Genomic DNA, 22,998 nt, shown 5'->3' with positions numbered 1-22,998 from the left:
AACACATTTTCCCAATTCTGTTTGGTTAATCATTTAACCATGTGTTTAATAAATTGCAGAATAATAAATTTTATATGCATATGTAGTGTTTTTTTTTGTCATAAATATTAATTATTTGAACATGCAGTCAACCATCTTCAACCATTATTTAAAATAAACACTTTCTTGAGAGAAAATGAAAGGAATTAGTGGAATTGCTTTTAAACATGCTTTTTTTTAATGTCACATAAATTTTGTAACTATCTTCAGTTTAGAAACCTTGTAAAAAAAATAAGTAAAGCTGCCTGAGATTGACCAGTACATGGTTTAAATAGTTAAATAAATGTATTATTAGATTCAGAGTTGACAATAGATAAAGAAATAAGTTTAACTTGGAAGAGTTACAACAAGCAAATGGCACTCATTCTGTGGAATGGCCCATTTATTTTAATTCTGTTTAAATATTTAATATTTTAATTAGATTTCTTTGATAAACAGTTCGCTTTACTTTTTTATAATTTTAATTATAATTTCTAATATACAATAACTTGCTTTTAAACTTCTGCATTGAGTTTTAAATCTTTCTGTAAAGCACTTTGAATTGGCCCTGTGTATGAATGAAGCTATACAGCTTGCCTTGCTTTAAGTCGCAGCATATGGTGTGGCTTCCTGTCAAAACAGCGCTTCCACGAGCCACAGCCCGCAGGGGGCGCAGTGGGGTCGCAGAGCAACGCCAAGGACAAAACGTGTTTTTGTGCGTGAGGCTGGTGCTGGGCGCCTCATTTCACTACAGTATGGAGTAGCTGAGGATCTGACGGGGGAATTGCTCTGGTTTCTGGAGCCAGAAGGTGAGTCTGCCTTCTTTATAGCTCACTTCCGAAGCTGTGATATTGTGTTTTTGCCTTGATTTAATTGTGTATAGGTTATATAGTGTTGTGTATTAGCTCTGCATCAATATTAGTTTACTAGCTAACGTTAACTATCAGTTACAGTCTAATATGCATTACTGCACCCATTAACACTATCACAATCACAGCTTTATAACTAGGTTAACTGGTAACTGACAGTTCAATTTTAGCCATGTTATAGAGCAACTGTGTGTTGGCTAGGCTAACCGTTAACCTATCTAACTAGCTAGTTAACAGTTAAACTAGGTTAGCTAGCTCTTAGCTTACTAACTGACACTTGGTCATGGCTCTTTATAGCTGTTATCTTAAACATTTTTATTAACTGTTAACCTACCTTTCTACATTGCCTGCTTTGTGCAATCTCTGAGAACATTTATTGTGTTAAATACGCTTTTGTGTAATTCAAATATTCCTGTGGGGTATTTTCTGGCTGATTAAGGCGAGTTGTGGCCTCCATCTTTTTCTAATTTTCCAGTCTACCTTAAACGGCGCAGTGGGTAGATACTCTCTGCACTGTTTAAGGTGGAACGGAGAGTTAGTGCAATGAACGGGCGGATAATAAACCATGCAGATTCAAAACAAGTCCGCTCGATTTGCGCATTATTATTAGTAGATTAGGACGTTTTCAAACGGGAATTGAGTTTTTATTTAATCTTATTTAATCATTTTATATTTAGGTGAAATACGTGCTAATAAACTGCAGTGTGTTTTCTATGGGTTTTAACGCGGCCTTAAAGAAAACAACAGACTGGCTCTGAAAAACACTGCTAGAGCTAATAGTACCTTAGCTTACTTCATGGTCTGGGCTGTATTTTAAGAGACTTTAAAGACATGCTTAAAAAAACTGAATACATATAATTATATAGCGTTTAATTCACACACTGTTTAAGCCTAAAATGTTAAACATTTAGACTCCCTAAATGTTCTACACCTAAATCCCCCAGATGTAAACAGGCTGGTAACGTAAGTTACAGGTGGATGCCTGATGTGGAATTGTGGTCCATTGTAGATAAATTGGTAAAAAAAAATAAGTTATCATCTCAAATATACGTTTTGTTTACAGTGTTGAGTGTAATAGTCAGTTTTTCTAATGCATATTCATGGCCGATTATGTCGACTAATCGTTGTATTAATCAGTCCAGTGCCCTGTAGAAGCCTTTTCCAGATTTTTGCAAGTGACATCATCTTATAGAAGCCTGTGTAGTAAAACAACCAAAACAATTTGTTTTAGAAAATACTCTGTTATATTAGTAATGTTAAAATAATGAACAATTGTTTAATTTAGGGCTAGAGAAAATTAGAGAAAGTGTTTCAGGACTGGGGGTGGTCTGTAAGGGTAGAGGGTGGAGACCTGGTGCACCTCCCAGATAACGTATCAGTGTTTGGCCATTATAATCACCCCCACCTCTTCAGCACGGAGGGCATTGACTGTTAAGCAGGGCTTCCCTCAGAGCGTAGGAGATCCTCTAAAGCTGCAGGACTAAAAAAAGCTGCACACACACACACAGAGTTTTACTGTACTTTTATGAATGAGCTATGATGTTCCTGGATTTACCCTATTGACCTTCAATGCAGACTGTAAGTAACTGAACATCTACAATGTATTTTACTTTAGAAATGAAGCATTATTGGGCAGCAAATGGGACTCTTACTATGCTGTTTCTGTTTACATGCATGACACACACATAGCAATCTATGTAAACATGCCTTCTTCCCCTTATGTCCGTGTACGTGCTGTTCAGCTCTTTTCATCAATATTTTTGCCATTGTTTCCTTTTTTTTCCTATAGTGCTAGCAATATACTGTATTTCAGTAGACTGTGTTTATATAGCAAGAACAATATGTAACAGTTGTAGTAAACATCTTTTATATAGCATTTGTCATTCCAGTAGAATAGATTAAAATAAATGCCAAATGGTGCTGTGCAACATAAAACACAAATACAAATAAAAATAAAATATATGTAAAGTAATAAATAAAACCATGTTTATTAAAAAATAAGTATTATAGTAAGATATGCAGCTCTGAAAAAAAGAAGAGACTTCAGTTTCTGAATCAGTATAGGTACATGTTTGAGTGAAATGAACATTGTTGTTTTATTCTATAAAAAGTTTTCAGATCTCAAATAATGCAAAGAAAACACGTTCATATTCATAAAGTTTTTTTTATGCATCTTGACATGTTCTCCTCCACCAGTCTTACACATTGCTTTTGGATAACTTTATGCCACACAAAAATTCAAGTAGTTCAGCTTGGTTTGATGGATTGTGATCATCCATCTTTCTCTTGATTATATTCCAGTGGTTTTCAATTTGGTAAAATCAAAGAAACTCATCATTTTTTGTGGTCTCTTATTTTTTTTCCAGAGCTGTGTATGCAATAATACTGGTATCTAGGCCTGTCACCATTATTGTTCAGAATATGGACATTATTTCATTGATTTTTTTTACTGAATTCCATTTTGCTTACTATCCTTAGTTGGTAAGGAAGGCCCCTGCCATGAATGAACCAGTATGACAACTTTGTTTTTAAAACAGTGTTTTTTTTTTGTAGTTTTGTGTGAGACATTTACTTTTTATATGTTTCAGTTTTAAAGTGTCTTAATACTAGTTTATTGATCTTTAAAAGTATGCATGAATGACTTAAAATGGCTATTGTTGCGTGTTGCAGCTATTTCTGGGACAATGTATCGCACAAAAAATCAGTACGTTCAGATAATTGCTTTAAAAACTTTTCCACATTATACATGTATACACACATGATTGTTTTTCTATTTAGATTTGTAATATTTTTATTTTATTCCAACTTTTTATAAGAACTCTTATGTGTATTTTGTGTTTTTGTCTTATATTTACACAGCTTGAACACTCATTTCCTTTCGAATGTTTAGTAAAATCTTATCTTGTGTATTGATTTGTTCAGTTTGTCTTACTGATTACTTCTTCAACCAGTCTGCAGACAGTTAGAGACTGTGTGTAAAAGCCTTTACAGATTTAAATACCTGATCTGTCTTCATTTTAGCCTGCAAGTGTGAATCTCTGAGCTCACAAATCTTTGATTTGATTATCATGATGAGCTTTAGAAATTGGTCATTCTGTAAAGTCTTTTATTTCACAACAGTGTACAAATGGTGTGATACACACACAGTATAAACAGGCCCAAAGCTCAGAGGTGATGACTGAATCATAGCCCAATAGTAGCCCAAATGCTTTCATACAGTACCTAAAAAGAACAATCTGCCTAAGTGCTTTTGTGTAAATGTTTGTGGACAGCCTATTTGTCACACATATTTGACATGAATTTTGAAGTTGATGAAGAGGTGGCGTGGTGCTCATTCTGATCTCACCAACACATGTTGTCTTTGCTAAGGAATCTTTTATTAAAGTGCACATTTGTCTGTCTCTCTCTTTCTCTCTGTCTTTCTCTCAGATTGGCAGGATGAGTGAGGGTCCGGCGGTCAGCCCCTCCGCTGCCATTACTCCAGTGCAGCAGATGCTGGCGTCTGGCACTGGAGCATTACTCACTTCCATCTTTGGTGAGGGAAAAAATACTTTGTTTTAACTTTTCACCACAAAGATCATGCTTTCAGATACAGCTGAAAATATTTAGCCAAAAATGACAAAAAAAGAATTAGTCAAGTTTGAATTAGTCAAAAGAATAAGGGTGTTTTATAGTCCAGATCAGTTGATGAGTTTGTTTAACTGGAGCGTTTTCTAGCTCCAAGTAAAAGTTTGGTTTCACACAGACAATAAACCTTGTACCAAAATGCGTGCCAATAAAACACACAAGCGAGTTGTCTCCTCTGACTGATAAGAGCTTGAAACGCTGCACTTTCAAATACAGTGTTTTCAATGGGACATGCAGCGCAGAAGTACACTTAGTAAACAGGGATGTGTGAACACAGCACAGACCGCGTGTGTTAACAGCGTGGAGCAGTGACAGCGTTTGTTAATAGATATGGTAATTAGAATTATCTGGCTAATATAACAGATTAAACTGCGCCTTATCAGCAGTTAAGCTTAAATAAAAGGTGTATATTTGATATCTGGGTTGGATCGAGACAAGATCACATTCTTACCACAAGAGAACCATTCCAGAGTTTGTTTGGAACCATACCAAGACCACCTCCACTAGCAGTAAGAGTACAATTAATGTTTTCACACCTGCTAAATCGAACAGCACTAAGCGCACAAAAAAAGAGTCTGTTTTAACCAGACCAAATAGTGCTGGTGTGAAAACGCTCTTAGTAATCTTAGTCCAATGTGTTTCCTTTAATGGAAAAGCAAAGAATTTGCAAAGAAAGTGTCAGTAGGCTGCTAAGCGCTGCTGTATCCAGAGCAGAGAGTAAGGGATGGAGCTGACACATTACATGTGTAAATTCATTATTATGCTGTACTCACATAAATGAAACAAAATAAAGCATTCAGCATCACTTTACAGGCTCAATTTACTGCATCCGTTTGTTTACCTAAAGACTGTGTAAATTTTACTTGCATGTGACTTGAGCAGCACTACTGAGGTACATTTATGAAAAGAATAACCCTGCTGAAGTACATTTCTGCTTAAAATAGCATTACTGAGGTAACTGCGTTTTGTTGGTTTGTCTGCTGACTGCATTTCTGTAATTGCAAGGCGAAAATACACTCAGTAAGTGCCAAAATAAATGACAACTTGTGAAAGCTGTGTTCAGTATTCTGCCTTCAGCTAAATGTTTTTATTTTGCTCAGTTTTGGTGAGAATTTTACATTTTGGTGCATCTCTGATGGTGACAGCAATTATACATTTAAAATAATATTGAAGTCAAAAAGGCATCAAGTTTAAGGTCTGACAAACTGACAATTTTAGAGAAAGGTCAGTGGAGCATCAGGCTGCATGACATCATTTGTCATAGTAAATATGACAAATATACTATGTTTTTCATAGATTGTATTAATATTTTGTATTGCTGTGCTCATTATGGTCATTTTTTTTCTGCAGTAACGCCGCTGGACGTGGTGAAGATCAGACTGCAGGCCCAGCAGAGTCCATTCTACCACGGTACGCTCAGCTCTCCACATACACTGCTTAACTCGCTCACCTTTGCTTGCAGAGCTGCAGAGACTTTGACTCGACTTTCAGTTTATGATAGTGTTATTTATTCTAGGGCATTAATACCTGCATCAGTTACACACTTCGTTATATATGTGTGTGTGTGTGTGTGTTGTACATTATTAACTGCTGTTTAAAGAAGTATTAAAGCTCTGCTATTATTATAATAATTATTATATGGTACAGTGCTTGCTTTAGCTATTAATAGCATATTGCAACAGGTGCCATATTTACACCTGTCTTTATCTCTTTTATTTTGTTGTATTTTTTTTTTCCTCTCAATCTTTCACTCTCTCCATTATTTTCTGTATCTTTGTTTTCTCTCTCTACTTTTTCCACCTATTTACTTTTTTCTATTTTCCCTCTCTCCCCCCGTTTTCTCTCTCTTGCTCTCTTTCTCGTCTTTGCGTTTTGATCTCTGCAGCTTTACCAGCTGAATCTCGGTCATGGAGGGGAATGGTGCGTCCCTCAAAGTGTAAGTAAACATTAACACACGTTAACACACTGCCTGCTCTCTCTCACCTCGCACGCCCCTGCCAGAACTCACCAGTGTGTCACACTAACTAGTTTACACACCATCAAAACTGCGCTGTTTGGTGTAATGAACTGAATTTACCAGGCTTTATGTAGTTGTTTTTGCGTCATGAGGTGCAAGGAGGCTTGCCGGTGTTGTGTCGAATTCAACACACCCGCCATGAAAAGCACCCTCTCTTGGGAGTGCTTTTTCTTGATAAAAGCATAGATAATCCCCTTTAATTTACAGCTAGTCTGAGCGATCACACTAGTCAATCGAGCTGTGCTTTGGGAGGTAACTGGGCACCGCACGGATTGCCTAGTGTAAGTAAACACTGTGTGTCAAACATGTCTAAATTGAGCTGGTCTGGATGCAGGTTTTTGTCCAGCCAAGCAGAAGCTAATGTAATCAGTTTGAACACTTATCAAATGGTTAAACAAATTGTTTTTGGTTCTGCTAATTGTTTAACTTAAATATCTAATATGCTTATCTAAAGCATATTGAGTTGTTTTGCCATTGTACATTGCTGAGATAAAAGAAGGTACTGAACTTTCAGTGCTGTGTTTAACTCTACTACACACCTTGTCCTCAGACATCAGTGTATAACACATTTTGTAAGGAATGCGTACAGTGCCCAAAGTTAGGGGCTGTTATGTTCTTCTAAGGACAACTGCACTCGGGACAGAACATACAGAGCAAAAACGTGACTGCTGTCTGCCCTTGACTTCATCCAGACTCCTCAGGGTCAGAGCTAGCACTGAGGAATAAGAATAAAGCAAACACACACAGTCAAAACATTAGGGTGTGCCAGAACTGACTGTTTACCATTTCTAAATAGCAAGAGCACACTGATGTGGTGCTTCAGTGGAGCTTCTCAATCCATCCTGCATGTTTCAGCACATGAACCAGAGTGTGGTACACTCTTTTTTTTTTCCTCAGTTTGGCTTCATTGGTGTTAAATTAAACACTGCAGCTCTGGTGTAAAAAGGGTGATCTACATTAATGCGGTCCAGGGTTTCCTATCAAGATGGCTCTCAGTTGTTCTAGTATTGAACTGGGTTGTCTTTGGGCTTATTGTTATCTAGCTGAACTTAAAATATTAGCTTTTTCAAATCCCCATTTTGGACTTTAAATTGGCTGTTTTAAGCCTGATCCAGTTCAGTGCTTTGTATTTACTGCTATGTTTTTGCAAAGCACCCGCTGGCATTGTCTCATCATCAATAACAGACATTATTCTTATCCAGCAGCAATTAAGATATTCTAGGTATTAAAGTTCTCAGGTTGGATTGGGAATGAGCAATCATTGGTTTTAAGGTACTCAGACTGAATAAGAAGTCAACTCTCACTGTTCCCATCTGAACTGTCCTCTGGATTAGAACGTGTTTGTGCCAACTATGGACTTAATTGATTAAGCAGTTGAATGGACTTTCCATTCTAGTACTGGTACAGTCAATGTCTCTCAAAACACACCCCCTTTTACATTTCACTGTTACATAACAGAACCTGTGCAGTCATGAATTTCGGAAGCTGAAGTGCTGATGTTCATTCATCTCTAATAAACGAGCTGGACCAGTGCTGAAAGGAAAACGGGACACGGGCCAGGGCACTTGAACTTTGCTACCAAGGGCTTTACTTTGAAGCAGTATTCTTAAAATAGCAGCATGGTTTGCACTGTAGAAGAGATCAGGTGTATTTAGCACTGTTGTGGCTGCCTTGTGAGTCTGGTCACTTCAATTCCCACTCATGTTTATAGATATCTTTACCTTGGTTTGGACCTGATGGTTCTTTCTGGTCTGAACCAGCTCAGATGGCTTTAGTACCTGAAGCAATAGTTCTTTAAAACAAAATTTGACATGCAGTTCTCATTGTCTCAAGATGTTGCTAATCAGGGTAATGTAGTGATGAAATGGAAGTAATGAAAGCTTATGCTGCACCAGCTAGCATAGATTTAGAGGTAAAATAAAACCTATTATCATTACTGTTTTTTTTTTGTTTTTTTTTAGATGACCTAATCAATTTTCACACATTATTTGGAAGTACATCACATCTTTGTTACACAAGTGGCCACCAGCTATTACATGTTGCTTTAGCCTAAAATATCATTAGTGGAATAAGCCATAACTTAATTTGTACTAGTAAATACTCAGAATACAAAAAAAAAAAAAAATGTGCTTGTCTATTCCCTGTAAAGCAGGGGTGTCCAAACTTTTTTTGTTGGGGGCCAGAAGGAGAAATATATTTGAAGTCACGGGCCACAGACTCTGTAATAAAACAAATAATGAAATATTCCACTTTAAATAATACATTTTCCTGATTACTTTCATTTACACACCATTTTACTTGACTTACTATCTTTATCTATCTTTGACAGTGTTGTGTAAACTAAGATTTTTTAAATTGATGTTTCATTTCATGATGTCTCGTAATATTAAACTCCTTAATTATGGCAACTTTTAGACTCTTTGGCCTGTTTTTCTGCACTACAACTGAGCACCCTCTCCGCTTTTTGACTCTTTGACCCGTTTTTCTGCGCTACAACTGTGCACTCTCTCCGCTTTTAGACTGTCTGACCCGTTTTTCTGCGCTACAACTGCGGACCCTCTGCGCTTTTTTTTTTTAACATGACAGTTCATGGCAAGAAAACTTTCTGAGGATGTGAGGAACTGAATTGTTGGCCTGTGTAAAGATTGCTAACACCCTAAACCTGAGATACAGTATGATGCCCAAGGTCATACAGCAGTTTTCCACTACATGTCTCACTCTGATAAGGCATCTCTCCCCAGGATCAGCCAACAAAGTTAAGTCAACGAGTTCAGGGTAATATCCAGAGGTTGGCTTTGAGTGCTTTCCTAGAAAGAAGTCTCTTCTTAAACTGTCGCTCTAGAAAGCCTGAAAACACTTTTGCTGAAGACAAGCAGCCCAAAAGCATGGATTACTGAAATCATGTCCTGTGGTCTGTTGAGACCAAGATAAACTTAATTGGCTCAGATAGTGTATCTCTGTATGTCTGTTTTTTAATTCCCCCTCAACTAGCATGCTAATTAGCTAGCCATGCAAACAGTGCAGTCCAAAATGTATTTAAAGTCTTTGGTTTAAAACTGTAAAACCTTTATATTTATTGTTTTTTTTTAGCCTTTAGCTAAAATATTTCTGTGGTTCATCAACAGTATTGTGCCTTTTTTTGGAAGTTAAAAGGGGAAGGTCTAATCTCAGTTATAATTTATCTTTACAAAAAGAATGTAACATTTGCCAAATGGTTTAAATATTTTTAATATATTAAATGTTCTTAGATTCTAATTAAAAACTGTTATGATCTAAATGATAGTAGCAGTATGTGTTTATTTTTGTGAATGGGTTTTGCACCGATGCATGATTTCTAAATACTGACCTTTGCTGTTTACATAAATGCCATCTTTACAGATCGTGTTTTGACTCTGGACTTGTTTTTCCTGCGTTTTCAGGGAAGTGCTTTTTGTACTGTAACGGACTGATGGACCACATATATGTGTGCCAGAACATGACCACCTGCAGTACCTGGTACAAAACACCCACTCACTTCAGTGGAACCATGGTAGGTGTTACTCACTCACACACATGCTCACACTAAAGCTTGTAGAGGCAAATATCACAATATTTAGTCATCTTAATCGTATTTAATCTGTAATAAATTGCATTAAACATTAACTGTTAACTGCTTTAACCAGTTGTTCAGCCAAGAGAGCATATGTTTAGTATTAAATGAAATCGTTTTTACTTTTGCACTTGAGCTTTATCACTAATGTAGTTAATAATAATAAAAGTTTATCTCATCTTATCATTTCTAGTGCAGCTATATATTATTGAATAAATTACAGTTTTGATTGCCAGATTTCAAATAATAAATCTCAGCTGACAAATTTCATAAAAATAAAAGCTCCAAAATTCCTCAATAACATAATCTGCTTACCCATCACCTTTTTGTCTGCTACTTAAATTGTAGGATCATTGTTAATATTGTGTGAAAATCAGTGATGTGCGTGAACGAGTTTAAAAGAACGCGTTCATTGAACACGATCATTTTTTCGTGAACGTTGAACTGAACACAACACTTGAGAGGGAGAGAGAGAGAGAGAGAGAGAGAGAGAGAGACCAATGACGAGAGTGATAGAAAGCCCTGCAATTAAAAAAAAAAAAAAAAAAGTTAACATTATATATTCTTTTTTTAATTAAATGCTGGTAGATTTCATTGCACTAAGTATAGAACTGGTCTACCTTGTCTGTACTGCTGCAAGTTCATCACCTGGTATGAAACCCACAGTTGCAGTGTCATGAGCAAATGTCTACAATGAGCAGTTTCAAAGAACGTATAGTGATTTCTAGCTTGTAGTGTGAAAAAAAGGATTTATTTGAATATCTCACGAAAAAAGTAAAATGAACTGAACTTTGAACTAGTTCAGAATTAAAATTGTGAACTTTGAACGTGAACTGTTCACTTTGAGCATGTATGAACTGAACTTGAACTAGTTCAGAAAAGCTGTGAACTGGCACAAAATCCTAAAAATAAATGTATCCAAAAGAAAAGAGAAGTGGGAATAAATTGGGCAAATTGGTTATTTTGCACAGGAATAGTATTCAAAATATCTAAATAATACTGTCTGTTCTATTTTTAGGATGCATTTGTGAAAATCACACGGCATGAGGGTCTGCGGTCACTGTGGAGCGGCCTTCCTCCAACACTGTGAGTCCATCCTGCCTGTAAAACACCTTAGTAGATGAGCGTAATTTAACACGTGATGATATGCTCTACATTATCTTCAGGACAAAGGTGGCGTTATCTGGCTTAGTGAAATCTGTAGTGAAAGTTGTTTTAAATGTCAGTTGTATTTGCTGTGATGACAAACCTGTCTCTATTTTTGTCTTCCACCCCTCCACACACTGCGTTCATTGCACTATACTTAGTGCAATGAAATCTACCAGCATTTAATTAAAAAAAGAATATATAATGTTAACTTTTTTTTTTTTTTTTTTAGTTTAGTAAATACAGTGCATTAAACACATTAAAACTGCTGTCTCACACTGAATTCACTCCTACACACACACACAGGCTAACACAGTGCAGTGTTTTAGTGTGGTGCATTTGCAGCCTTGGACTTCATCACTGTTGTGTTTGTTTTGAAGGGTCATGGCTGTTCCTGCCACGGTCATCTACTTCACCTGCTATGACCAGCTGAGGGACTTCCTGCGTTTTCGCATGGGTTACCAGGGCAACCACATCCCCCTTATAGCGGGAGGGCTGGCTAGACGTGAGTTAATGATTTTTGTTTTGTGTTTTTTGCTGTTTTATCAGCCCATTATCTACACCCTTTAAGAGTGTTGGAAAGATGTTTTTTGAAGATATAGACCTCATTTATTATGTGAAGCTTTATTAGAATTTAATTTGAGGGATTTCGGCTCTTGCTCATGAATATTCTTACATGCAAACATATCGCCACTGATTGGTTAACAGCACTGTGAGGCAGTCAGACGGACAACAGTTAGAAACGTTTTAAAATAAAGACATTTTTTACACTAATAACAGTCTTTGCAATGTCGTATGTTCTGTTACAATATGTTACAATAAGAACTTCTAAGTGTAGTTCAGTCTCTGTAAATGCAAAATCCACCGGAGATCCTATGTAAATCTAGTTACTTACATAAAGGTGGGTAGTCCAAGTCCAGATGGATTTTTACTTTTATCCAGTGTAAACAGAACTGTTCTAAAACATCTTTATCAGTTGCACTTTGCAGGTGGTGTTCCATAGACAAATTCTAACCATTTGTTCCTTAGTTCTGAATTACTGGGCAAAGCTTATAACAGTGATGCTGCCTGTTTAAGCGTTACAACTGATTTGTCAGCTATGCTACGATATAACAATGCATGAAAACTGTATACTGGAGGTGAAATTAAAACCGATGTACGTGTGTGTCTCTGTGCAGTTGGAGCCGTGACGGTGATCAGTCCGTTGGAGCTTGTGCGCACTAAGATGCAGTCTCGACAGCTAACCTACAGTGAGCTGCGAGTGTGTATCCGCTCAGCAGTGGCTCAGAACGGCTGGCTCTCCTTGTGGAGGGGCTGGGGACCCACTGTCCTGCGAGACGTCCCGTTCTCTGGTCAGTAGAGCTGCAGATTTGCAGTTTGTACATGTTTATGCTATTAGAAATGTGAGATTGCCTCTTTCAGATTCTTATGAGATACAATAATGTGATTAATTAGCTCATAAAACACTATGTATAATCAATAACCAAAGCACAGTAAAACAATCTCTCCTAATCACATTTTCTTTTGTAAAATGTCTTTCTGATTTTACATCATTGCTTTATTTATTTTTTTTGCCTAAATTGTCAGAATATTTAAATTTGCTCGTTTGTATGTTTGCAGCCCTGTACTGGTTTAACTATGAGCTGGTAAAGGCAGAGCTGTGTGACCAATATAGAAGACCTCAGGCTTCTTTCGCCATTAGCTTCACTGCAGGAGCTATATCTGGAGCTGTAAGTAAACTATTAGTTTTGATTTATATGATATTACACAGTATTTACATTGAAACAGTTGTATCAGACAAAATAAACTAGTTGTCTCACATTTTTTAAGAAAGCATTAAAATCAGTAAAACACTGACTGGAATAAAATGTTCAGTTAAACAGAAGTTGTTTTGTAATGGAATATGCATTGTATGTGTTCATAGCTTTAGAATCATGTTGATGCTCCACTGACTGTAATCAAAAGAGTGGCATCTCAGTCATTCCCTCTCTGTTGATTATGTTGTCTAAACAGCAGCAGTCCGGTACAATGTCAGTTATGGGCTCTGATATAAAACAGTAAAAAATTATATACCTACAAAATTGTACTCATAAAATGATTTCAAGCTTTGCAGGACTGGAGCAAATTTTGGTCACATTTAAATAATTTAATTAAGATATAAATATAATGCCATCTAGTGGCTTTTTTTGGTAGCAACATAATATAAATAATAAAAAAAAACAGGAACAGTCATGGACAAAATAATAGAACAAGTAGAGCCTTAACAAACTGAACTCTATCCTACTATCACAGTTAAACATGAAAAATAAGACTCAGTCCCTGAGAATGACAAGTTTTTTTCTTTAACAAAGATATATTATTAACTTTATTTGAGAGAAAGATGCTCCTTAAGGTACCAAAACTATTAACATATTTAAGGCTAGACAAAACAACTGTTATTTTTATATTATTAAGTTTTAAGAAGACGAGAATGTCCACGTTCTCTGGAGAAAGAGCTGCTCTTTGAGCAGTCACAATGTCCGTGGGGTCGGCTACAGTGTGCTGCGCCATTTGCGTAGCACGCGTGCTTGCGTAGTTTAGAGGGAGGGATCGTCAATCCCTCTTTTTGACTTCGAGGCTCGAGACCATGACATAATTTTGATCGATTTCGATAAAATATCGAAACCTCTAGTTGCAGCCCTAGCATTCAGCTATTTTCAAGCTGCACCAATTGCTGACACAGATGTGCAAGTATGCACACATACACAGCCTGGCTATTTCCTATAAAGAAGTACTGCCAATAGAATAGGACCCTCTGGAGCACATAAACATGAATGCATTTGCACCATGCCTAATGGCATTGAGCTTTTCCCTGGACTAATGGAGCTTTATCCAATAATTCTGAGATTTGGAGTTGGAGATAAGGTGCGGTGCTGATCACCCAAAATCCTGACCTCACTAATGCTTCTACTGTTGAGAGCAATCCTGTGCAAATCCTCCAAAATCTAGAATAAAGCCTTTTCTGTGACTGGTGGTTGAAACTCTTCAACCATGGCACCTCACCGGTGACCTTTTTCTGGCATGTAAAGGCTTAGCTTTCACAGACTGACTCAGGTTGATTCGGTGTCAGAAAACAATTTAGTTTACTGCCAGTAATCTGTTACAGTTTTATGTAACAGGATCTTATCTGCTTTTCTGGCTGGACTGATCTTCAGCCTGGGTGTTGTTAATGAACACAATGGGCTTACTGTGTCTGTATTAATGGGCTAAATGTAGGACAAAGGGAGGGGTGGTGGTGAAATGAATGGATCAAAGTTTACATCATGATAGAGAGAATCAGCTTTTATCTCTGTGAAATCACAGTATTAGTTTGAGGGTGTAGAAGTATTTGTTTAGTCATGATGGGAATGATTATGATGATGACAACATTTCACAAATACTGGCTTTTTTAGTAGAATAATTGTGGTAGAGTGGTATTGACTGCTGCTTATCAGGAATACCACTTTCTGAATCAGTTTCTCTGATTTAGCTATTAATAGGTAAATGTTTGAGTAAAATGAACATTGTTGTCTTGTTCTATAAACTTCAGACAACATTTCTCCCAAATTCCAAATAAAAATATTGTCAATTACAGCATGTATTTGCAAAAAATGAGAAATGGATGAAATAACCAGACCTCCAATAATGCAAAGTTCATATTTATAAAGTTTTAAGAGTTCAGAAATCATTATTTGCTGAAATAACCCTGGTTTTTAATACGTTTTCAAGCATCTTGGCATGTTCTCCTCCATCAGTCTTACATATAGGCAGGTCACGAAAATAATTTTTTGCAAACGATATATGGTCCCAGAAGATATTGCGATTAAACGGTATTGTTGCAATTTTAAGACCATTACATGGCACTAATATAATAATAAATTTTTTTTAAGACAATAAACTTTCAGTTTCTGTTCTTGCACTTAATTTTGGAACCCAAAAAAGTTGCAGCCCCGGTCAGTCCCAGCTGGCCCGCGTTGGATCGGCAAAAGGACCTGCCTGAGGCACCACAAACCTAAGAGACACTAAATTTAAGCGTCTTGAGCCGTACTGGGTCGTTACTACGTTTCTTTAAGTTTGTTTGGGTATAGATGGAGGGCATTTTTCCTAATAAAGGTACGTTTAGAGTTCATTCACTCCCTGTGTATGTGTACTTCTGCACTACCAGGTCACGGTGGCCACGCCCACGCATTTTGCACTTGCACAATGAATATCAGTACTATTACAATGATTGAGGTCATGTCCTTTTTTAAATGTTAAAGTCGATAATGTAATTATTGTTACAGGCCTACTTACACACTGCTTTTGAATAACTTTATGCCTTTACTCTTGGTGCAAAATTTAAGCAGTTCAGTTTGATTTGATGGCTTGTGATCATCCATCTTCCTCTTGATTATATTCCATGATTTCTTGATTTAACTCCCCAAAGCTGTATATACACTCCCTGAAGAAGGGGAACCAGACAATCTGTGGTTGTTTTAAGGCTGTGGCTGGCTTGTGTTAATAAAATGTACATTATATTTTATACATTTATGACAGCCAGCAGTTCAGTTGTTTATCACTACATTCACACTACGAAAGAGACTGTTTGTCCTCTAACCAAACTGTTCTGTGCCCTTTACAGATAGCGGCGATACTGACCCTGCCGTTTGACGTGGTGAAGACCCGCAGGCAGATTCAGCTAGGAGAGATGGAGAGTCTCGGGGGTAAGAAAATTTATTTACATTCTTTTGTTTGTTTTATTGTTTGTTTTATTATAGAAACATACATTGTCCATCCATTCACTGGCTTATTGACCACTTTTTAGAAACATTTTCTCTTATTAAAAATACATAACCTATTATTATATGATTGTGCAGTTAATTACTTAGAATTATTATTTACAATTACGTCACATTAATTTCAGAAATGGGTAAATTTTCCAGACTATTAAACCTAGTTTTGGACTACACATCATTTTAAAAAGAGGAAAAGGAAAATCTGGCTATGACTAGGTTTAATCCCTGTTTGGGAAACTGACCCATATTTATTGCTGAAACGCTATTATGTAATTAATTGCACAATTATATAATGTGTACTGTGTAATAAAGTGGTCAGTTAGTGGAAAAGGGTTAGTGAAAAGTTTGGGTGAAGAGTTTGTGTCTCTTTACTTTTCAGATTGTGTTATGATTTTGTCATTAGAGTGAAAGTATGTAGGTTTGCACTGGGCATGCTTAAAAATACTTTAAAAACATTAAAGATTGCAGTGCATTAAAGTTGGTGCAGACTCCTTTCAGAGCAGATTAATTTGGTGATTTTAGTGAGGACACTTTTACTCTCTTAGCGTGCCAATCTCTTCAGTTCTCATTCTGCATTTTTTTTGCTTTAATGATAAGTCAATGAGCAGATTAAGATGTTTAAAGACGAAGAGTTTGCCATTCTGATAGCTACATGTTTACAGTAACTAGTGTATAAACAGTAACAGTGTCATCAGCAGTGCTAGGGTTGCTCAGGAACCCTTTTTTTTAATGAATTGATGTGGCTTTGCTGGGATGCTAGCAGAAGCATATTGATGCCATTTATTATAATATTTTATCCGATTCTACTAAATACCACCTTGATTTGATTTATAAGAAAACATCTTAAGGGCTGTAGCTTTAAAGATTTAAGGCATTACATGTTTAATGATTTTGGATCCTTTACGTTTGATGTTTTTGCAGCCTCTATGAAGAAGCCCTCCTCTACCTTGCATATAATGAAGAGTATCTGGAGTGAAATGGGGTATCGGGGGCTGTTTGCTGGTAAGTATTGGCCCTTTTTCATTTAACACTTCGTATTTTTTCCTTTTTGAGATTATGGAAAGATTATAGAGTGAATAAAAAGGTCTTCTGGCCAGTGCACACATTGCATCGTGTAGAACAGGCATGATCTGGCAATCTGAGGCAAGGTTTCCAGCACTTAGATAGCCACCGCCACCTCCTGGTTGGCGAACAGACTCCAGCCTGCCAGTTCTGTGATACTCCTCAAACTATTAAACACATCTTAGTAGACTGCCCTGCACTTTTAACCACCAAAAATGACTTGAACAGAGTAACAAATATGGAAAAACTGTTTGAAAAGATTCCACCAGCTAAAATACTTAATTTTCTGGAAGTCTTTCATGTGAAGACACTGATTTAAGTCTGTGATGCTCAAGTTATGAATATGTTGATACCTTAAAATAGTCAACATGTTGCTGATATGGCACAAAACCCAAACAAACAAACACTTAGATAGCTTGTTGTCTCCTAGTTCGTATACAATAGTCCCAGAACAGCAGTGAAGCTTGATTTCTGAAAAGTACAAATAACCTCCAAAGCCTTGTGTCATAGTGAGAGTTTATAAAGTTTATAAATGTAAATTATTAAGTAAACAGTAAAGAAATGTGTGTGTATGTATATATATATATATATATATATATATATATATATATATATATATATATATATATATATATATATATATTATATACATTGGTTGTTTGAAAAAGCAATTTCAGTTAATATATCATATAGCAGATGAACACAGTGATATTTGAGAAGTGAAGTGAAGTTTACAGGATTTACAGAAAGTGTTCAATAATTCTTTAAACAAAATTAGACAGGTGAATAAATTTGGGCACCCTTGTTGTTTTATTGGTCATCATGCTGTGGGGCTGTGTGTTCAGTGCAGGTACTGGGAATCTTGTTAAAGTTGAGGATCACATGGATTTTAGTCAATATCAGCAGACTGAATCAGTGAAGAATTACTGAAAAAGCTGAAGTTGCTCTGGGGCTGGATACTTCAAGACAACGACTCAAAAAAAACCCAAAAACTTCTCAAAATCGACTAAAGCATTCATGCAGAGGAACAAGTACAATGTTCTGGAAAGATCATCTCAGTCCCCAGACCTGAATATTATTATAAAAAAACTGTGGTGTGATTTTAAAGCAGTTTGTTCATGATCAAAAACCATCAAACCTGACTGAACTGGAGATGTTTTGTAAAGAAGAATGATCCAAAATACCTTCAACCAGAAGCCAGACTCCCATTGGAAACTATAGAAAGCTTTTAGAGGCTGTTATTTCTGCAAATTCTATGAACTTTATTTCACTTCTCAAATATCACTGTGTTTGTCTGCTATATGATCTATTTAACTGAAATTTCTGATCCAAACAACCAGTGATTTATAAACAATTTCAAGGGTGCCCAAACTTTTTCATACTACTGTATGGGTTCCAAATAAAGAAAGCTACATATTTCTACCACACACGCAACTTTATTTTTTAAATAAAGTAACCAGTGGCTGAAAGCACAATGTAGGGGGATCTAATAAAGTGGCTACTTTACTTCATTAGAACCCCCTTTAACTATATTTGTATTTTTTTTTTCCATTGTCTTGACCTGTTTTCCCATTTTTGCAGGCTTCCTTCCACGTGTGATCAAAGTGGCCCCGGCGTGCGCAGTCATGATCAGCACGTACGAGTTTGGAAAGGCTTTCTTCCAGCAGCATAATGAGGAGCTGAAGCAGAGAGCAGTCTGAGGAGGATTTGGCTGCTGGTTTCAGCCTCTATTTTCACTCCCAGCCTAGCATGGAGAAACCACTGGACATAAAGACTAAACAGAGATAACCAGCCTTTAGCTCATTAGCTCAGCCTGTGCTGTGGCCCTTCTCAGAGCTAAAGATAAAGCTAGGTAAAGCTGGATGTGCTGAGCACAGCATGACCACGGAACTGTGGGACTTTTAACACTGTTCTTCTTATGAAGCTGTGGATCTCAGTTAGGACTGCATGATGCGGATGAGGCTCTTCTAGCATAGTGATTATGTTGCTTCATATTGCAATGCAGAAATGTAACATGGTTGAAATGCCTGGTCTGTGTTATTTTTTTGGAAGATGATTGGTCTGCGTAGAGGGCTCGTTTAAAACCTTTCTGCCGTTCTCATTCTAGTAAAGGCCAGTTTGAACGTGAGAGATGTCATGCAGCCCTATATTATAGTCATACCCTGCAATGTGAAACAGTAGCATGACGCTACATCACCGTATGTTAAAATGGCACCAAAGCATGCTGGCAGATCCCCTACCTCTGAGAGAGACATCAGTGAATGAATCTTTCTCAGGGAATGATTTATTTGTGCCCTTTTGTCAGGATAAAATGACTTCCAACAGCATGGTCAAGCTCTGCTATTGTAAGAGAGCATTTCTGTGTAGAGCGGCGCCATCTGCTGCTTATTCCATTGAACTACAAGACAAACATTTGTGTCTGTGCTGAAGAAAATGGCTAAATACAGAAGAAGTGTAGTCTAAATATCATTTAGTTTTTCCTTATTTTCCCTTCCATTGATAAATAAAAAAGGATGATAAATTAAGGGGAATTTATCAGATTCAATATGTACACATAATTCAGTGTTGAAGATGTAAACTGTCAATCAAGATTGAGGTTTTGGTGTGAAATTGTGGTTCACTGTGAAATGAAGAAACTTATATAAAGAATTTTTTTTTTACAGTGGTGGTGAATAAGACTAGTTGTCATCATGTCTATTAAACTTATACAGACGATATGGCACTAAATCAGTCAGGATATTTCAGGGTATTTTTGCGGTATCGATATTTTTGTCAATATGACATAACAGTGACATTGTTCAAAGTTAATTCCAAGAATATACTACCACAACATAAACATTAACATTTTAGTTTAAATATGAGCTGCATACATTCAGTAGAAACCAAAACATCTATTTCATCAAAAATGATCTAAAATATAAAATATAAAGAAAATAAAGTAATGTTGCAAGCAAAAGCTACCACAAAACTACAGTGTAGCATATGTAGTGCATGTAAACTGCAAACAGTTAAACAAGAAACTACAATAAATGGCAAAAAAACAAAAAACGAATGGACTGCTTTCAAAAATATCACAATGTCAAGTTATATGGAATGTTAATGGAATTTTGCTTTGTTTTTTTTATGCCAGAACTTTTTTTTTTATATATAATTTTATATAAAAAAAATGTTCCCATTTTCTCTCCAATTTACACAGCCAAGTACCCAAACCACTCATTAGGACTCCTCCCCCCATCACTATTAATAGAGGGAGGGATCACCAGGAGGTTCAAGACTAGCACATGCCTCCTCCGATACATGTGAAGTCAGACTCCGCTTCTTTTTAAACTGCTGCTGATGCAGCATTGCCGAGTAGCATCGAAGTGCGCTCGGAACGCAGCGACTCGGTTTTGATACATCAGCTCACAGATGCCATGTGCTGATTGACATCACCATTTGGATTGCTGTGAGGAGAGAGTGCCATCTACCCACCCAGAGAGAGCAAGGACAAGTGTGCTCTCTCAGGGCTCTGACAGCTGATGGCAAGCTGCATGAATGGGATTTAAACCAGCTCCTGATCATAGTGGCAGCGCTTTAGCCCTCTGGACTACTTGTGTCAGAACTTTTGCCTGTATTATTGCATAAGATATGATACAGTATCGCATACCCCTAATTCACAACCCACCAGTGGATTTACACATGAGTTTATATGGAATATGGATGATGGTATAATGGTGTACAGTGGTTAATGTTGGACAAAATGGTTTCTTTGGGGACTATTTTGTCATACAATTCCCTGCTTGTATCCCTCCACCTTGAATATATAACCATACGTATAACTACACAACAAGATGCTTAAACCCTTAGTCATGGCAAAACTATAATAAAACAATGTCTGAGGCAAATGCTGTGTATAAAAAAAAATAAAAACTCTTGTAATAACTTACTGTTAGAAAACAATTTGGGTTCTGAGTTCAGCAGGAGGGCATGTTCCACACCAAACCCTCTTTAAATGACTTTGTTCACATCTTTACTGTTTAATTATGTGAAGGTTTTTGGGGAAAAGGGGTGGGATTTTATTAGTAAATATGTGTCTTTGCTCTTGATTGGCAGGTTACTGAGTTCATTTTGATCTAGACTTGTTTTATAGTTGCAGTTGCCACAGGACTGAGTAATAATTACAGATAAAGTAAGAAATGGAAGGTGCTAGATGCTGGTCTGCTCAGAAGGTTGTGAAATGTAATGTCATTAACCGCTGACCTGAGGAGCACAGAGACACTATGCTGTTCAAAGCCTTGTTTTCTCGTTTTCTTATGTTTCCGCTGTAGCAGTGATAATGCATCCCACTCTGTTTTCTGCCTTTTAAAGGTAGATTAAATGTTTCATTGATGCTGGAGAATAAATATGGAGGAGATTAACTTAAGTTTATTATAATTTCATCATTTCAGTAAAACAGGGTTTGCATTAAATGGGAGCTAAAAGAGCTATGGAAACATGGCTGAAATATTACTTGAGATTTGTGTTTTACCTGTTTTTAATAAAGAAGAATGCCTTAAACACGTAGTCTGTGCTGTTATTAATACTAAAGCAAAAACAAGCTCCTATTCAAGACCTAGCTATTCATTAAGGTTGGTAGAACTGAAACGAATCCAATACCAGTGATGGTACTAACGGCGTTATAATACTTTTTTCAGTAACGAGTAATCTAACTAATTACTCTGGCTGTAACTATAACGCCGTTACTATTTCCGACACCCCGTTACTGCACGTTACATTATCAGCTGAATTAACTTTTTTTTTTTTTAACTTCGCACATACAGACAAAGGGCCCTATCCTACACCCCGCGCAAGGCGTGTAGCGTGGCACGTTGCCACCCGTCAACAGTCTATTTTTACGCCTTGCACGCGTCCTTAAAATATCGTTGGACTTTTGGAATATATTAACGCTGATGGGCGGGGTGGTCTGGAAATTCTGTGTGTTCAGGTAAATTTCTGGCGTGTTTCTATCTTGGCGGCGGAAAAAAGCTTTGCGCGATTGATCCCCCTTCTTTACCACAGAAAAATAAAGCTCACCCAGAGCCTTCAGCAATCAACTATAAAAATAAAATATACTTAAAAATCTGTACAGTAACTATAAATTATTATTAGTTATATTTATTTCTGTCAGTTATAAGGATTCATATTTATGTTTAGTACACAGACTAAATAACTGTAACTTAATATAGCAGACAGGCATTTTGCTATTTAAGAATTTCAACAGATGATTATTCTCACTCAAAAGCTGGAGTTTTTGAAATGGAAAATTAAAAGAGAAAAGAACTTTGACTAAACATACATTTATTTTATTTAACTTTGCTATTATTTAACTGAGTTTCACTTTTATATCTGAAAAATAAAGCACATTGTCGGCGTCTGGTGCTGCTCGTCAATTATATAAAACTTAAAACATTTGAAATACACAGAAATATAAAGCTATACATTAGAATTCGTTTCTTATCAAAAACGTTTTAATAAATAATATCGGACAAGTGTAGGTAAAATCATGTTATTAAATTCACTAAAGCCAACAAATCAAGAGAAATCAGGCAAAATGCGCTGCGCCTCTCTCTCTCTCTCTCTCTCTCTCTCTCTCTCTTTCACAGCGTGGAGCTGAATTCAGCAGGAGGCTATAAATATTATAAAACTCAGTTCAGTTAAATAAAAATAAGTAAGAACCTGTAATTTAATCAAATATTGTCAAATATAAAGGATAGGTTGAGGTTTTGGTGAGCTGTTTTCATGATTTGAAACTGAAACTAACCAAAACTTTTATTATTATGCGCAGAAAGTCTGTGGTTGTTTTAAATGAGTTTTTGAATGGATTGTTGTTTTTGTCCATTCTTTTGTTTTGCATATATA

At 36.5% G+C, this 22,998-nt stretch overlaps 1 protein-coding gene across 3 annotated transcripts; it reads left to right on the top strand.

Moving 5' to 3' along the window:
- Positions 1 to 704: 704 nt before the first annotated feature.
- Positions 705 to 21,657, top strand: slc25a39 (solute carrier family 25 member 39). 3 transcript variants are annotated; one of them, XM_022672089.2, is made up of 12 exons: positions 705 to 827; positions 4,317 to 4,422; positions 5,865 to 5,924; positions 6,400 to 6,450; positions 9,951 to 10,060; positions 11,139 to 11,206; positions 11,647 to 11,771; positions 12,445 to 12,618; positions 12,887 to 12,996; positions 15,906 to 15,987; positions 16,981 to 17,061; positions 18,703 to 21,657. In XM_022672089.2, the coding sequence occupies exons 2-12, from the start codon at positions 4,326 to 4,328 to the stop codon at positions 18,819 to 18,821; spliced, it is 1,077 nt and encodes a 358-aa protein (XP_022527810.1). In that variant the 5' UTR covers positions 705 to 827; positions 4,317 to 4,325; the 3' UTR covers positions 18,822 to 21,657. The 3 variants fall into 3 exon arrangements, with proteins under 3 accessions (XP_022527810.1, XP_022527815.1, XP_022527803.1); XM_022672082.2 differs by lacking the exon at positions 705 to 827 and adding an exon at positions 2,340 to 2,465; XM_022672094.2 differs by lacking the exons at positions 705 to 827; positions 6,400 to 6,450 and adding an exon at positions 2,334 to 2,465.
- The last annotated feature ends 1,341 nt before the right edge of the window (positions 21,658 to 22,998 follow it).

Source organism: Astyanax mexicanus, chromosome 19 (genome assembly GCF_023375975.1).
Source record: "Astyanax mexicanus isolate ESR-SI-001 chromosome 19, AstMex3_surface, whole genome shotgun sequence".
NCBI classification, from domain to species: Eukaryota; Metazoa; Chordata; class Actinopteri; order Characiformes; family Acestrorhamphidae; genus Astyanax; species Astyanax mexicanus.
Note: the sequence above shows the minus strand (reverse complement) of the source record. Positions and strands in the feature narration are given on the sequence as shown.

What these genes read in the sequence shown, in the direction of transcription:
- slc25a39 (XM_022672082.2), top strand. An exon ending in AGCGGCCTTCCTCCAACACT is followed by an intron (nt 11,207 to 11,646) that starts GTGAGTCCATCC and finishes TTTGTTTTGAAG; the next exon opens with GGTCATGGCTGTTCCTGCCA. An exon ending in GCGAGACGTCCCGTTCTCTG is followed by an intron (nt 12,619 to 12,886) that starts GTCAGTAGAGCT and finishes GTATGTTTGCAG; the next exon opens with CCCTGTACTGGTTTAACTAT.